At 36.0% G+C, this 17,290-nt stretch overlaps 1 protein-coding gene across 1 annotated transcript in view; it reads right to left on the reverse strand.

Moving 5' to 3' along the window:
* CSMD3 (CUB and Sushi multiple domains 3) overlaps positions 1-17,290 on the reverse strand; it is a 681,859-nt gene that overhangs the window by 229,083 nt on the left and 435,486 nt on the right. Inside the window, exons 23-24 of the mRNA XM_032181613.1 lie at positions 14,409-14,578; positions 4,442-4,598 (exon numbers count right to left, since the gene is read on the reverse strand). Coding sequence (XP_032037504.1) covers positions 4,442-4,598; positions 14,409-14,578 — 327 coding nt within the window. The remainder of the gene's footprint in view (positions 1-4,441; positions 4,599-14,408; positions 14,579-17,290) is intronic.

Consider the following 17,290-nt stretch of genomic DNA (forward strand, 5'->3'; position numbering starts at 1 on the left):
AACAGCATTAGATTTCAAATTTAAAACTACTCATCTGCTTAAATACTTTTCTGTCATAGAATCATAGAATCATAGAATATCCTGAGTTGGAAGGGACCCTTAAGGATCATCAAGTCCAACTCTTGACACCGCACAGGTCTACCCAAAAGTTCAGACCATGTGACTAAGTGCACAGTCCAATCTCTTCTTAAATTCAGACAGGCTCGGTGCAGTGACCACTTCCCTGGGGAGCCTGTTCCAGTGTGCAACCACCCTCTCTGTGAAGAACCCCCTCCTGACGTCAAGCCTAAATTTCCCCTGCCTCAGCTTAACCCCGTTCCCGCGGGTCCTGTCACTGGTGTTAATGGAGAAAAGGTCTCCTGCCTCTCGACTCCCCCTTACGAGGAAGTTGTAGACTGTGATGAGGTCTCCCCTCAGCCTCCTCTTCTCCAGGCTGAACAGGCCCAGTGACCTCAGCCGTTCTTCGTACGTCTTCCCCTCCAGGCCTTTCACCATCTTCGTAGCCCTCCTCTGGACACTCTCCAACAGTTTCATGTCCTTTTTATACTGTGGTGCCCAGAACTGCACACAGTACTCGAGGTGAGGCCGCACCAGCGCAGAGTAGAGCGGGACAATCACCTCCCTTGACCTACTAGCGATGCCGTGCTTGATGCACCCCAGGACACGGTTGGCCCTCCTGGCTGCCAGGGCACACTGCTGGCTCATATTCAATTTGCTGTCTACCACGACCCCCAGATCCCTCTCTTCTAGGCTGCTCTCCAGCGTCTCATCGCCCAGTCTGTACGTGCAGCCAGGGTTTCCCCGTCCCAGGTGCAGGACCCGGCACTTGCTCTTATTGAACTTCATGCGGTTGGTGATCGCCCAGCTCTCCAACCTATCCAGATCCCTCTGCAAGGCCTTTACACCCTCATTCGAGTCCACAACTCCTCCAAGTTTGGTGTCATCAGCAAACTTGCTCAAAATACCTTCTATTCCTACCTCCAGATTGTTTATAAAAATATTGAAAAGTACCGGCCCTAAAATGGAGCCTTGAGGGACCCCACTGGTGACCGCTCACCAGCCTGACGCAGCCCCATTTACCATAACCCTTTGGGCCCTGCCCGTTAGCCAATTGCTCACCCATCGTATGATGTTTTTATTTAGCTGTATGGTGGACATTTTGTCCAGTAGGATCCTATGGGAAACCGTGTCAAAAGCCTTGCTGAAGTCCAAAAAAATCACATCAGCTGGTTTCCCTTGGTCCACCATACGGGTGATCTTATCATAAAAGGAAATCAGGTTAGTTAGGCAGGACCTACCCTTCACAAACCCATGCTGGCTGGGACCAATGACTGCTTTGTCCCCCAGGTGCGCCTCAATAAGTTCAAGAACCAACTTCTCCATGATTTTACCAGGCACTGACGTGAGACTGACAGGCCTGTAATTGCTAGGGTCTTCTTTCTGACCCTTCTTGAAAATCGGCACAACATTTGCCAGCTTCCAGTCTACCGGGACCTCTCCAAATTCCCAGGATCGTTGAAAAATAATTGAGAGAGGTTCCGCGATGACGTCTGCCAGCTCTTTCAGCACCCGGGGATGAATCCCATCCTGACCCATGGACTTGTAGGGATCCAGGTGGAGTAGCAAATCCCGCACACGTTCAGGGTCGGTTGGGAGTTTGACATCCCCACCGTCCCGGTCCTCCAGCTCAGGGCACCCTGGGTCCCGAAGCCCATCATCGGCATTGAAGACAGAGGCAAAGAAGGCGTTAAGCGTCTCTGCTTTGCCTATGTCATTGTCTGTGAGGAGACCTTCCCTATCAAGGAGTGGCCCTATGTTTTCTTTAGTTCTCCTTTTTCCATTCACATATCTAAAAAAACCCTTTTTATTTTCTCTCACAGACACAGCCAGCTTCAACTCTAGGTGTGCTTTGGCCACACGAACTTTCTCCCTACAAACACGAACAGCATCCCTGTATTCTTTCCATGATGCCTGGCCCTCCTTCCAGTAGTGAAACACTCTCTGTTTCCGCCTAATCTCCATTAGAACGTTCCTGGTCAGCCACACTGGCCTCCTGCCCCGTCTGCCTGACTTGCGATATTTAGGAATTGCCTGATCTTGTGCTTCTAGGAGGCATCGCTTAAAGAATGACCAGCACTGGTGGACATCGAGGCCTTCAAGAGCAGTTTCCCAGGGGACCTTGCTGACTAGTTCCCTGAGCAGCCTGAAGTCCGCTTTCCCCATATCTAGGGATGAGGTTTTGGTGGCACTTTTCCTTCTGTCACCATAAATTTTGAACTCAACCACTTCATGGTCGCTATGACCGAGGCGGCCACCAATAACCACATCTCCCACCAGACCCTCTCTGTTTTCTAGCAACAGGTCTAGGAGGGCACCTTTCCTAGTTAGCTCCGTTAGCACCTGCACCAAGAAGTTATCATCTAGGTGCTTCATGAACCTTCAGGACTTGCTCGTGTCAGCTGTGTGGCACTCCCAGTTAACGTCTGGCAAGTTGAAGTCCCCCATAAGGACAAGGGGAGTTAATCTCGAGGCCTCTCTTAGTTCTGTAAAGAATAATTTATCGGCGCTATCGTCCTGGCCAGGCGGTCTGTAATAGACTCCCACAACGACATCCCCTTTATTCGTTCGTCCCTTGATCCTTACCCAGAGGCTCTCAACTTTGCCATCGCCGACCTGAAGTTCCACACAGTCCAGCCCCTGCTTCACATACATCGCCACCCCACCACCTCGCCTACCCTGCCTGTTCCTCCTGAAGAGCCTGTAACCATCTATCGCAACACCCCAGTCACAGGACTCATCCCACCAGGTTTCGCTTATGCAGATGATGTCATAGTTGCGGGACTGGGCCAGGACTTCTAGCTCATCCATTTTATTCCTCATACTGCGTGCGTTCTTGTAAAAGCACTTCAGGTGCGTCTCCTTACACTCAGCACCTTGTGGATCTGACTGAAGGACCTCACTGGCACACAGCCCCTCTGATTCTAGCGTACCATCCCTTAGGTCTTCACCGGCACGCCTGGTTTTAGCCCCTTCCCCTTTCGACTCTAGTTTAAAGCCCTATCTATCAGCCCTGCCAACTCCTGACCAAAGATCCTTACCCCTCTCCAAGAGAGGCGCATCCCATCCGGTGCCATCAGGCCCGGTGTAGCATAGACCTTCCCGTGATCAAAGAACCCAAAATTCTGCCGGTCACGCCAGTCTCGAAGCCACGAGTTTATGTGAACAGCATGTCCTCGTACTCTTACTTGAAAATTATCCCATTGTTTGCTTATCATGTCCAAGACCAAAAAAAAAATTCAAAATAGCCCTCCAGAAAAACACAGAGATTTTAAGTATCATACTAGACAAAGCACTCTGTTTAACATCTTTGTCGATGACGTGGACAGTGAGGTCGAGTGAACCCTCAGCAAGTTTGCTGATAACACCAAGTTGTGCAGTATGGTTGAAACAGTAGAGGGAAGCAGTGCCATCCAGAGGGACCTGGACAGGCTTGAGACGTGGGCCTGTACAAACCTCATGAAGTTCAACATGCCAAATGTGAAGTCTTGCACCTGGGCTGGGGCAATCCCAAGTACATACACAGGCTGGGCAGAGAATGGATTAAGAGCAGCTCTGAGGAGAAGAACCTGGGTATGTTGGTGGATGAGAAGCTCAACATGAGCCAACAGTGTGTGCTTGCAGCCCAGAATGGCAACCATATCCTAGGCTGCAACAAAAGAAGCAGGGACAGCAGGTTAAGGGAGGTGATTCTCCCACTCTGCCTTGATCTCTTAAGACCCAACCCTAGCTCCGGGGCCCCCAGCACGTGAATGGCTTAGACATATTACAAGGAGTCCTGAGGAGGGCTACAAAGATGATTAAGGGTCTGGAGCATCCCTCTTGTAACTGGGGTAGTCAGGGTTTTTAAGACTGCAGAAGAGAAGGCTCTGTGGACACCTTATAGCAGTCTTCCAGTACCTTAAGTGGGCCTACAAGAAAGCAGGAGAGGGACTCTTTGTCAAGGAGTGGAGGAGGTACAGTAACATTTTTAAACTGAAAGAGGATAGATTTAGATTACATATTAGGAAGAAATTCTCCACTCAGAGGGTGGTGAGGCACTGGAACAGGTTGCCAAGAGAAGCTGTGGATGCCCCATCCCTGGAAATGTCCAAGGCCAGGTTGGATGGGTCTTTGAGCAACCTGGTCTATGTGTCCCCCCTGTCCATGTCAGAGGGCTGGAATTAGATGATCTTTAAGGTCTCTTTAAATACAAACCATTCTATGATTCTATGATTCTGTGATATCCTCAAAGCAAGATTTTAGTATGTTGTTTACAGGAGCTTTTGAAACAAAATTATAAAAGTACTTTATTTTGATGAGTGAAGAGTGATTTGCTGTTGATTTTATTGTTTGACTTTGGACTGCATTTTTATCTATTACTATTGTTTTCTCAAATACTTACTGGTATACACAAGTTGAAAACCTTCATCAGTGGCCTCTACATCTGAGTTAAATTCCAACCATAAATGATTTGAAGTACTACTTAGTGTCAGTCCCCTTAATGATGCGCCAGTATATGCACCCAGCAGGTGAGCAGTGTTGTCTTTGCCATCATAGATCTGTAAAACAAATACGACATTTACAGTTACTAAAACAATAAATGCATATATTTGATTTCCAAAATAACTTAGTACATTTCAGTTAAGTGGGAGGATAGCTCTGCCAAGGGATATATATTGCTAGTCAGTCCAGAGCACTCTTCAGATATGCTGTTTGCCTCTGTTCAATTAAGTTGATTTAATTGTGATTATTTTTCAAATGCACAATTTGAAATATGACAGTTTTTTTTTTTTTTTTCTTAAAAACAGAAGTGGGCAGAGTTGCCATATCAGCTCAATGTTTTTGAACATCTGTGTTTTCTCTTACGCTGCCAATACTGTAGTACTGGTCACAGACTATCAGCAAACAACTGTTTTGTGTAGCTGTGTATGCCTCAAGTCACTGAGGTGGCACAACAGAAAAGCTAACATCTCCCCAGTTTTGACTAATAAAATAAACATTTTTTTTTCCCCTGTGTAAAGAGAGAGGTTTAAATATAACTAGAAAGTAAAAGGAGACTAGGAAACAAGAATAAAATAAATAGAATAACTGTTTCTGTAATTTTAAAGAGTAATATAATATATATGTAAATTGGAATACATAACTTTTATTATTTATTTTTCTTCAAGAGTTGAAATAGAAAGTTCTATCAGACTACTAAATATATAAAACAATCTTTTCATAATACTTAGTAAATTTCCTCACAAGGTTTGTTGCTCTAAGACATCACTGGTCATTGCATTCCTGTAATTCTTTAAAATAGTTAAGCTATAATTTAACAGTGGTTGCTAACCCAAGCACTATATCTTGTAGGATTTTTTTATTGACTTCCATAATCACTAAAACTTTGAAAAATGGGCATTAAGAAAAACTCTTGCAAATCAAAAATCTGAACTCTAAATAAATTTCAAGTTGCAATACAGGGAGGTTATAAAGCTTTTCTAAATAAACATTGTCTCCAATTGTCTCCAGTTCTAAATAAGATCTAATTGTATTAATTTGAAATGTAATCAAAGCCGGAATTTTTAAACAGGAATTTATACCAGAATAAAACCAAAACAAATACACCAGCAATAGCAGTAAGGCAACAAAGTGAATATAAACTATGATTTCTGTTCCCCATCTGTCGGACTTGTACTCTTAAGTTCTATTTTGCAGAAATTCTCATGTCTCTAGCAAAAAGAAAGACTTTTTATTAATGATATGCTAAAATAAAACAAATCAAGCCATTTTTAGCCACCTCTAATCAATAAATAATTGTACAGCAGTTTAAAAAGCACTGCCAAATGACTTGGCATCATTTCTAGGTTTTACTGAAACAAGCAAATAAATTCCAAAGAAATATCACACTTAAATGCTAATGTCCTTACATGGAGAAAAAAAAATAAGAAATTAAAGCAGAACAATTAATGGTTCTCAATAAAAAGTACTTTAAAAATATATAATAACATAAATATGGATATTTTGCATAATTTTATTTAAAATTTCTTTAAAACTAAAGTGAGAAAGGTAGTCAAACAGGACCAGAAAAAAAGCAACAGAAAATTACTTCTGAAATGGACTTTGTTCTGTTTCAGAAACTGAAAGAAGATCAGTTCCAGGAGAATTACTGCTATCCTGCAGGGATATTTACATTATGACAGACTTAAAGAAAACCCAGCTTGTATTTGATGCTCTTTCTCCTAATCGCTCCAAGATAGTTATTAACTAATAAAACCCAAGGATTCAGGATTTATTTTATTTTTAAACACTACATAACAGTAATCCATTTTTGGCCATGTGTATGAATCAATAAATTAACTGAAAGAAGCTATTAATAAGTTCATAGAATAATAAAATAAAAAATAAGTTCATAGAATAATATAATATTCCGAGTTAGAAGGGACCTGCAAAGGTAATTGAGTCTAACTCCTCGCTCCACACAGGAGCACCCAAAAATCAGCCCCACATGTCTGAGAGTGTTGTCCAAATGATTCTTGAATTCCAGCAGGCTCAGTGCAATTACCACTTCTCTGGGAAGCCTGTTCCAGTGTCCGACCACCCTCTCACCTTTCCCTAATACCCAACCTCAACCTCCCCTGTCCCAGCTCCACGCCATTCCCTCAGGTCATACAGCTGGTCACCAGAGAGCAGAGATCAGCACCTGCCTCCCTGCTCCCCCTGATGATGAAGCTGTAGGCTGCAGTGAGGTCGCCACTGTACTCTCTTCTCTAAACTGAACAAACCAAGTGACCTCAGCTGCTACTCATAAATCTTGCCCTGTAGACTTTTTGTCATCTTTGTTGTCCTCCTTTGGACATAATCTAATAGTTTTATATCGTTCTTATATTGTGGCTCCCAAAACTGCACACACTATTCAAGATGAGGGCAAACCAGTGCAGTTACATGAACTTAAAGGCTTGCCAGAACTTTGCAGAAGACACTTCTGATACAAATTTTCTTCACATTAGTTTCCCCACACATATCTATTGCCAGTTTTGTTAGCTGTACTACCGTGTTAAACCTTTCCCTTTGACACTGCCTATTGTGAACAGTGGAATCTCTTCAATGTTAACAGTAATTCTACTTTATGGACTAACTAGCTGCCTCACTCTAAAATATCTCCAAGCCTATGACATTTCAATGAAGGAACAAAAATTAAAGTACTCTAACACTTCTGAAACTCTAATTCTTTGTATAGGAGAAATACTTTTAGGTGAGGGAGAGATGTGATTCATTTGAACATGAAATTTAGCCTTTTTTGTTTGTTTGTTTGCTAGCTTTTAAATATTCAAAGTAACATATACTACTCTTCTTGTGACAGTAGGAGCTTCCTTAGTACAAGAAATGGATGCATATCTTGCAATATAATTCTTTATTTAAGTCACATTGTCTTTCTTACAATTCATTTAATTACTTTAAACTAAATACAGATTTATGGATCTAATTTAAATGATATGATTTATGCATTATATTCCAAATCTACCATTTTTAATAACATATATAAGTAGCAAAGAAAGTCAGAGAAGCCTGAATTCTTCTGAGATTTGCAGACCAAGCATTGTCTTTCCAACCTTCCTAACATAGATAGGCATTTTGCTTAAGATTTTAAATGAGTTAGTAATTCAGCATCAGAATTTGATCCAGAGGAAAATGTGATTATCTGGGGATTAAGATATTATTATCTTATTTTTAATATAGGAATACTCATTTTCATCAGCCTTACCAGCACTTTGGGGTTACGTCACTTGGGTAATGTATGGCCCAGGATAATCTTTACGAAATATGAGTTCATTGGTTGTATTTTCCAGTGTCATCCTGTACCACTAATGCAAAGATAATTGATCCATGACTGTATAATGTATGCATAACCAATAACAAGCCTTTCAGAAAACAGAGGTCCAAATTTATCAGGTATTTAAAGGCCTCATTTGTTAAATGATTAATTCATACAGATGAGCAAAAGCACAGAAAAAAATGCATTATTATTCCTAATATCATAATGCTACTTTGAAATATTACAGAGGAGGATGCTAGCAGGGAACTATGCCTATATAAATGTAATTTGAACTGAGAGATGTACAGTTTATTTGGAGGGAGGGGGAAGGAGGGCATTTTGTTATGCTTTCCAGGGACTCCATAATAAATATATTTAAAATGTAAAATAATGTAATAATGTGCTTTTTTTTTTTTTTTTTTTTTTTTTTTTTTTTTTTTTTCTCTACCAACTTGTTTGACCATCCTCTGTAAAATTTTACCAAGGGAATAGTATAGAGTGAATTTATTACATTTGTGCATTTTAATCAACTTTTTTGAGGCTTGCCATTGAAACATAAAAGGCATATGGATATGAAGATCTGTGCATTTATAAAGAGAAGAAACAACATAAAATCAGCAGCTCAGAGCTGAGGCTGTCAACACCTTGTCAAATATATCATTTATATCACATGCAAATAGAAGCACTAATAAAAAGACGGAATAGGGCCCATATGTTTGGACTTTTTCCTCTTCTGCATTTGTTGTCTACTTCATACTCATGTTTTCAGTATGATATTGCTAAAAGGATTATGATAGCACATGTGGAAATTCTTAAGAAACAAATTAGCAAAAATCTACAAACATTACCTCCCTTTAAAGTCTTTCCTTAAAATCCTTCAAAAACTGAATGCTGCACACATTTCCAAGATATCCCACAGGCTAGAGAGCAAACAAATGCAGTAAAACTGAATTATACAAATTGTGCAGGCACACAAAGTAAGAGTGCTGAGCCAAACACAGGGGAAATTAAAATAAATATATAAATAACAATGCCAGTTCCTCTGTGTGGTTTACTGACACTGTTCCTTGCCTGTTGCTGCACAGTGTTTTGAAAGAAGATAAAAGACAGACTGTTTCATTGCAGTATCAAAAATAATTCTCAAAGTTATTTTTTTCCTCTTAGGTACAATCCCATCTGGCACATCAGCTCCCACTCTACATTTAGCCAAGCAAAAGCACTTCACATGACCAAGGACAGTGAAAGTTGTCATTCACCATAGTGGTCTGTGTGTGTGCTTAACATTTCTCTTGCTCCTGCGTGTCATCTGCTATCTATGAAATGTAATGACTTGCTGTTATACAAATTTTCAGAAGAACAAAATTATGTTCAAAAACAAGGGCATTGTAGCATTATAATTATAATTATTATTATTATGCTTTCATTATGATTTTTATATAGTGTTCTTCATTTTCAACTGTGGACTGCTTCTTTTTCCTAATAGATATAACACCCAATTAGAAAAAACTCTAGACTTACCATGAAACATTTTTCATCAAAAACGTTTAATCATTTTTCAACATCTAAAATATTGATTCTTGACACTATATATTTCTGCCTCACTCTGTAAGATCTTATTTCTTAGACACAAGATGATTTTCCATTTCTGGAAAAAATGAAACTCCAGAATCAGCGTGTGCTGATTTTGTTTCAAAAAGGGGATGAGTGGGTGGAATCACCCAAATTTTGAACAGTCTTCAGAAACTTTGAATGACATGTATGTGATTTATCTTCAAAATGGACAAGTTTTTCCTTTTTCAATATTACACTTAACTATATTCTTCAAAATGAGAGCAAAAAAACTCAGAATTTCTCAAAGCCAAATTTTTTATCTATTTACAATTCTTAAAAAACAAACAAACAAACAAACAAACAAAAACCACCTTTACTGTAAGACATTCTTGGTCAATATATCTACCACAAAGTGACAACAGTAAACACCACCAACAATAAAATAATAATAATAATAATAATAATAATAATAATAATAATAATAATAATAATAATAATAATAATAATAATAATAATAATATATTTTTTTTCCATTTCAGTCCTCTTCCTTCTCTGGAGATATTCAAGACCCGTCTGGACAACCTACCTGGGCAACTTGCTCTAGGGAACCTGCTTTGGCAGGTGGGTTAGACCTGATGGTCTCTCAAGGTCCCTTCCAACCTCTACAATTCTGTGATTCTGTGATTCATACTTAGTGTTCTTTTCTTCAGGTTCATTTATGGAACCTGCCTGCATTTTTGTGATTCGTTTATTTTTTTAAAACATTAACAGAAAACTACTCTCCTCATTAATCAGTACCACACACACACACATATATATATTTAATTTATGTTGAAATCTACTGAAAATAAAGAAAACAAACATATCTGTGTTAAGAATTCAATTTTAATGAGTTGTCTTTCCCCTGATAAATTAGAAAATCATATTAGCAGATCTTGGACATAAAATAATACTTTCTACTTTGAACTCATTTCAACACAAATAAAGCATTCACCTACAACAATAAGCTATTCAGACAAATAGGATAATGCCAATTCTGTTCCTTTCTGTACAAATCTGAAGAATTTGCTTACACCTAACAGACTACAGAGCTTAATGGCAAAACCAGCGAATTGAGCTAAATGCAGGAAGAAAAGCAGATACTCATACTTTAGAAAACAAGTATTTTTTTTCCTGCCTTCCACACAGGCAGGAAATTATGGAAATATTTTAGTGCACAAGCTGAGTTATAACAATTACAAAGAAGGAAACAATTGTTTTACAGTTTCTGATATTCATTTTTAATGGGTTGGCTATACAAATCTTAAATTCTTCATATCCTTTCATGAAACTTTCATCAATACTAAATTAATATATGACAGTATCAAAAGCAGGTGATAGCCCTACAAACAACAACAATAAAAGGAACTTTGTATTTCCCATAGCTTAAAAAACAAACGACAAAAAAAACCAAGTAGCTAGAGAGCTAGAACTGTTATAGCAATAAGAGAATTGCATACTAAATGAAGCAAATGAAAAAAAAAACATCTTCTGCATCCTTTGTTCTATACCAGTTCAGAATTGATAAATGATATCTCCTCCTTCTTCATCGGGTGAGTAACAGTAAGGGTGATTTATTTGTGTCAAATATGTTTCCCTCTAATGTGGTATTCCCCTGTCCAACTGTTTCATTGTTTCATTCATAGTGTTCATCAGGCATAAATTTGTTTCACAGTCAGTTAATTTACATGGTAACCAACTGACCCTGTGACTTGCTTAAACAAGAGTACCAAAAATTTTGGACAATATTCAGTTAATTCAGACTTCAAATGGAATCTATATGCCTGGCTCTAGTAATCTAAAATATTAGCTCATAGAAATAGTATCTTTGCCAATTTTTTCATGTATTAAGTCTGAAGAACAGAGATTAATGCATTATCCATTTCTTCACCAGTTTTTAGCTAGAAGACTGTCATTGAATTGGGAAATATTATTGGATTGCTTTATTTTTGAAGCATTCATTTCCTTCAGAAAATGAAAGCCCTGTCCTGATGTTAAATATCATTGTTAAATATCTTCCAAATGGTGAATTACTTGCATCACATCATTCTTTACCTTACTTCTTACTATTCTTGACTTGCCTCAAAGATTTCTTAGGGTTTGGCCCAGGCATTCATATTCATATACATTTACAAAGTAGTGATACAAATCTTAAATAGGTGTACAGTATTTCTTCACTATTACTCATTCACGTAAAACTAAAGTTACAATAAAACCCTAATGCCCTACTGCTGTAGTGAACAGTGTATTCTTCACAGGCAGAAAAATAGGCAAATTAGGAAGTATTTTCCCTATTTTTTCATTGTAGATACCAGCTCCATAAAAATAAAAGGAACTTCTTGCAAACATCCTTAAAGACGTTTTACTGAGATTTATGTGTATCAGTCTAAGAGAATAAAAGCACATACATGTATGTATATAATCAAGCCTGCGTTCCTGATCTTGAACATATTAACAGAAAATACTAGTCATATTCCCAAGTCAAACATACACCAAATCTTTCGGTGATTCTTTTTCAGAACCTGGATTTGAGCAGTAATTCATAGGATAATAAAGATCAAAAGAAAAATTCAGAACTGGTACCATGAAAAATGTTCTGTAATGTGTAACTGATGTTTTGTACTTCCTGAAACAGGCACCTGGAAAAAGAGTCTGATGGGATTAAGGCAATTTGTAAAAGCTTCATGTGAGAGATTAGGCAAGAAAGGGTTCAACAGATACGCTTTCCCACGGGTGGAGGGCCTCTTCCTACAATGTCACACAGACAGAAAAAAAAAAAAAAAAAGATAATTATAATAAAGAGTACTTATTGAATTTTTATTTATTTATTTATTTATTTATTTTTAAATAGATTAGGAGGAAGTTTGGCTCATTATAATTCAAGGCTGCTGACCTGAAATACAAAATACTCTAATTACTTTCATCTTTCAAAGATACTACATTCATGTAACAGCCACAGCCACAAAACACAGCAAATATTTCAGCCATTTACATCAGAGTATAATGGCATCACCTCTTTTATGATTAAGTTGATACTTCTCTTAAGTTCTCATTAATGGAGTAGCAATATTAAAATGAAAATTATTTTATAAACCTATAAGTTAATGTTTTCTAGTTAACAATCAGTAGTGCATATGGTTGGAACAGCACTTGAGAAAACTTAAGTGAATAGATAATATAAAGACTAAATGTGCATTAAATGGTTAACAAAGATAAAGAAAGAAAAAAAAAAGAAAAAATATCCTTGAACTGCTTGAAAGTTTGTATTTATATGCGAAAAAGTCTTGAGGAAAATGTATCCATAAACTTTCAATGGACAGGGATAAAAATGTGAACAGAGATACTAGAATAGTAATTTCTGGACAGAAGGATTCCAGTTCAAATGTAAGAGTGGACTTCAAGTCTTATGCTAACATTGGGTAACTTAAAGAACTTTCTGTAACTTCACTAATTATTACATATCAGCATACATGATTTGGATGTTTTATTGTTAACTAAACAAAAAAAAAAAAAAGAAAAAAGCTTTTTTTTCCATGGTATTTATATGCTAACAAATACTCAGACTTTCAAATTATTTTTTTTTTCCTTTATCAATTGAAACACTGAAATACATCTCCTCAGTTATGATGCAAGCAATAAAACTAAACTAAACTAAATATACTTGAGCATTTTAATAACTAATATAGTTAATAATAACTAATATAACTAATTAAATAAACTAAAATTAATTAATTATTATTAATTCTATTAATATTTGCTTTACTTTGTTTTGCCTTTGTTTTGTTTCAATACAAAATACTTATTTTTATTTAAAACCATATTTAATTTTGTATATACCTTTTTCTTGCTGCTGATTTTATTTTCATTAGGTTTCATTAGGTTGCTTAGGTGTGCTTATGCCTCAGCCATAATTAACTTATTTTTGAAGTGCTTATGTCTGGCAACGTATGACAGAAATCCTAACCTAACGCTCAGATGACTGAAGTTAATAAATCCCAGCTCCGATTCTTAGAGATAAATCTTACCATAACCCTTCATATTTTGATAATTAAATAGAAGAATCTGGCAGAAAAATAGTTTTTATTAATCAAACATGATTGGCATGGTACTCTTACTCCTTTGCTTTCTGGTAGGTGTATTTAATTAAATTGAGTATTCTGAAAAATTAGACAATTAGTTCATCCCTTCTTATTGCATTTAGATTGCATGTGCTATAAGACATCTCGATTATCATCAAGTTTAAATATACAGTTGGCTAAGCAATATATGAATTTGGAAATATGTACTTGACAAATACAGTAATAACATCTATGTACAAAACAAAATTAATGTTACTGATTTATGAAGGACAGTAAGTCTATAAAAATTTGGAAAGTTCTAATATCCTTTTTTTCCCCTTTGGTTGTTTTTTCTTTGTTCAAAAACAAAACAGACAAACAAAATATAAACTACCTTCACATAAAATTGCTAGTGATTGTCATTTTGCAGGAGATGCTACATACCAAAGAAGATCAGAGCCATTTGAAGTGTAAACCTCATGTACTGCAGTATGTGACATTGTATTAAATTAAGTTTCTGTGTGTAAACAGCTAGGGAAAAAAAAATATTATGATTATATCACAGAATAACTAATGAAGATACTGAGGAAGAAAAACAGAATTTACAAAAAAATGTAACTGTTCAAAGATGAATGTTTAATACTAAGAACAGAATACAAATACAAGTTAAGGCAATACTAGGTTTACAGTTTCTATTTCCTTTTTAAAATACGCATGGTCTGAAAAATGCATGTTTTAAAGAATATGTTATGGAAGCATCTGAGGTTTCTCATTTTTAAATCTTTAGAGAGAGAAATGGTTTAGACAAGTATTTTATAAGTGCATAATATAACCTTACCTGATACTGTACAGACAGATAAAATTAAATTGTATGAGGCACTAAAAGCTTAGAAACAACAACAAAAAGCTACACGAAGGCTACCTACCTTAAGAACATCTCCTTGGGCTAAATGAAATGTTCTGGCAGAAATGTTGATTCCTTTTCCTGCTTGTACTTGAATGCTATAAATACATTCATGGTTGTTTTCATAGTTAAGAGGATAATTGGGGGATAGTAAGATTCCTTCATTACTTGTCGTGGAGGCTCCACATTCAGCTGAAAGTAAAAGAAATGTTAAGGTATATTTTAATAATAAACAAATAAATATCTTAAATAATGGTGATAAGGAGAATGTTAATGTAACCTAGTTCACATTAGTAATGCTTATTAATGTCATAAATCTAGCTGTTAACATATGTTCATGGTAGTGATTGAAGAATACAGGACTACATTTCTAACATCTTATAGTACTTTAATAAATATGTGTTATAATATGGATAGTTATAATCATGTTAATGGCACATTCCATAATGCTAATGTTTTAAAAGATCCTTCCTGAATTTTGTTTTGGAAGAAATATATTTTGTATTTATTAAAGCTTATTTCCCCAATATAGAAATTCATAAAGACATATAAATTAAAGTGAAAGTATTCCAGAAGTTTATATGTGCATATATTTATTTATACACACACGGGTATATATATACATACATGCAGATATACACATATTCAGATACAGATAAAAAAATCCCTAATATCAATTTACTAACATTAACATCATTCACTGCATAGAGTAGAAAAAGAGTTATTCTAAATTTACCAGCTAAACCAAAACTCATTAATAAGTAGAAAAAATGGTATCTCACAGAAACAACCAAACAAACAAAAAAAGTAAAGAAAAAAATATTAAATATGCATAACAGTCAAAAATAAAAATTGATAGGTGTTTTGAAGTAATACCATAATAATTCCAAAAATGAAAACTTTAATTGAGGACTTTGGTGATTTATTTTATCACAGAAAACACAAACATGAAAAGTTCTGAGAAATCCACATTAGGCATTAATAGCTAACTTTCATTTACTATAAGATTTTGTAGTACTTGCATAATTTTAATTAAATTATTTTGAGCATTGAAGTACTAGGTGTATTAAATTATGACTGACAAACTACTACAATTTGTTCCTTCTCTTTTTATTTAGTCCTTATAAATAAATAGTCTATATACTGCAAGGACAAAAGCAGTTCCTCTCTTTTGAATGGATTTAGATTCATTTTAAATTTAACTGTAGCATTGACTTTTCTGGATTTGTTTTCTGCATTACTTCAATATTCCAGTCATTTATTTTAGCCAATAATATAAGAATGCATTCCCAGTTGTTTTAACTTGGGGAAATCATTAGTTTATAACTTCACAGAATAGGAAAATGTATTATGTAAAACTATGTGATACTTTTAATGGGTTGAAGATACTTAAACAATCTATGATATCTATTTTAAGATCTCTTATTTTTATTAGCAATTAGGATTTCCTCATGAGAGTGATATCCAGTATATTGAAATATACATTTTGTATATTAAACTTGTATATTAAATGACCATTAATTGGTTGTTCTTCAGTATTCAGCTAAAAGAAACAGCTTGCATACAGGTATATCAAACAGAAGAAATTCTTGATGACTGTATACTTCAATAGGATTATGTAACAAGTACTCAATTCAGGTGTCACCATTTTGTCTTAGAAAACTCAGAAAACACATAATCTAGATACAAGTGGGAATTGTTCTAGCCCACGTGATCATTTCTTTCCTTTTATTGTCAAATACATGGCTATTTTCTGCTCTGAAGATGCATAGGTCAGTTTGAATTATAGCATGTAGGAATGAAATGACTGTAATTCCATTTGTGGTATATCCTTTCCAATTTATGAAAGAGAGAAAAGTCAAAAGGCACAAGATTTGTACTATTAAGTTGATCAAACAATTGTGTTTCTGTCAGAACTGTAATTCAAAGCAATTTTTTCAAAAATCTGAATGCAGCAGTGAACCAAATGTTTGTTCATTTTTAACTGATATTTGAGAACCATGCATTATTTTCTGCTAAAAAAAATGAAATTGCTCATATCATTAAATTTATCAATCTGATTGGACTTTTCTTAATATAGAGGGAGAATACACCTTAAGATGCTTGGAACATGTCATATATGGCCTCAGTCCTCATGGTAGCAGAAAAGAAAGGAAGTGTAGTAACAGTAGTTTTGAAAACCAAAATATAAAAGAATTTCTCCCATAGTATCCAATAAAACCATTATATTTCCCAGGAAGCATGCACCATGGCCTACAACAGTACCTTCTTTTGTACACTTCTGAGATGTGTTCTTACAAAATCAGTTATTCCTTTGCTTCTCTACTTGCCTCCTGTCAGTGCAAATTATTACTTAAAACATAAAAGTGTAACTCTAAATAAACACAGAATCAAAAAGAGAAGATATGTATCTAATATAAGATTTTCCAAACTATACCATAGTTGCTTCTATCTGCCAGTTTCCACTTTGACTTGTAAAGCTGAACAGTTGTTTTATTCAAAACTATATGCAACTTCAAGTAAGCTATGGCTATGTTCTATTCTTTGATGTTAATACTATAGCATAAAGCAACACAGACCATAATGCCTCCACATGTAGCTAAGAGCTGAGTAAAGAAAGGATTAGGGAAAAAATATTAAGTGAAATCTTAAGCTTAAAATGAATACAAAAATTAAACAAATGTAGTTTGTTTAAAGAGTTTGGAAAATAATCTTAGGTGCTACAGAGAGAATGTCAGAAAAAGAGACAGAAGAGACAAACTGTGATAAAGTGTAGGGAAAATGTGTAATCACAGAATCACAGAATGGCCAAGGTTGGAAGGGACCTCTGAAGACCCAACTCCCCTGCCGGGCAGGATCACCTAGAGTGCATGGTGCAGAATGGCATCCAAACGAGTTTTGAAT

Source organism: Aythya fuligula, chromosome 2 (assembly GCF_009819795.1).
Source record: "Aythya fuligula isolate bAytFul2 chromosome 2, bAytFul2.pri, whole genome shotgun sequence".
In the NCBI taxonomy this organism is placed as follows: domain Eukaryota; kingdom Metazoa; phylum Chordata; class Aves; order Anseriformes; family Anatidae; genus Aythya; species Aythya fuligula.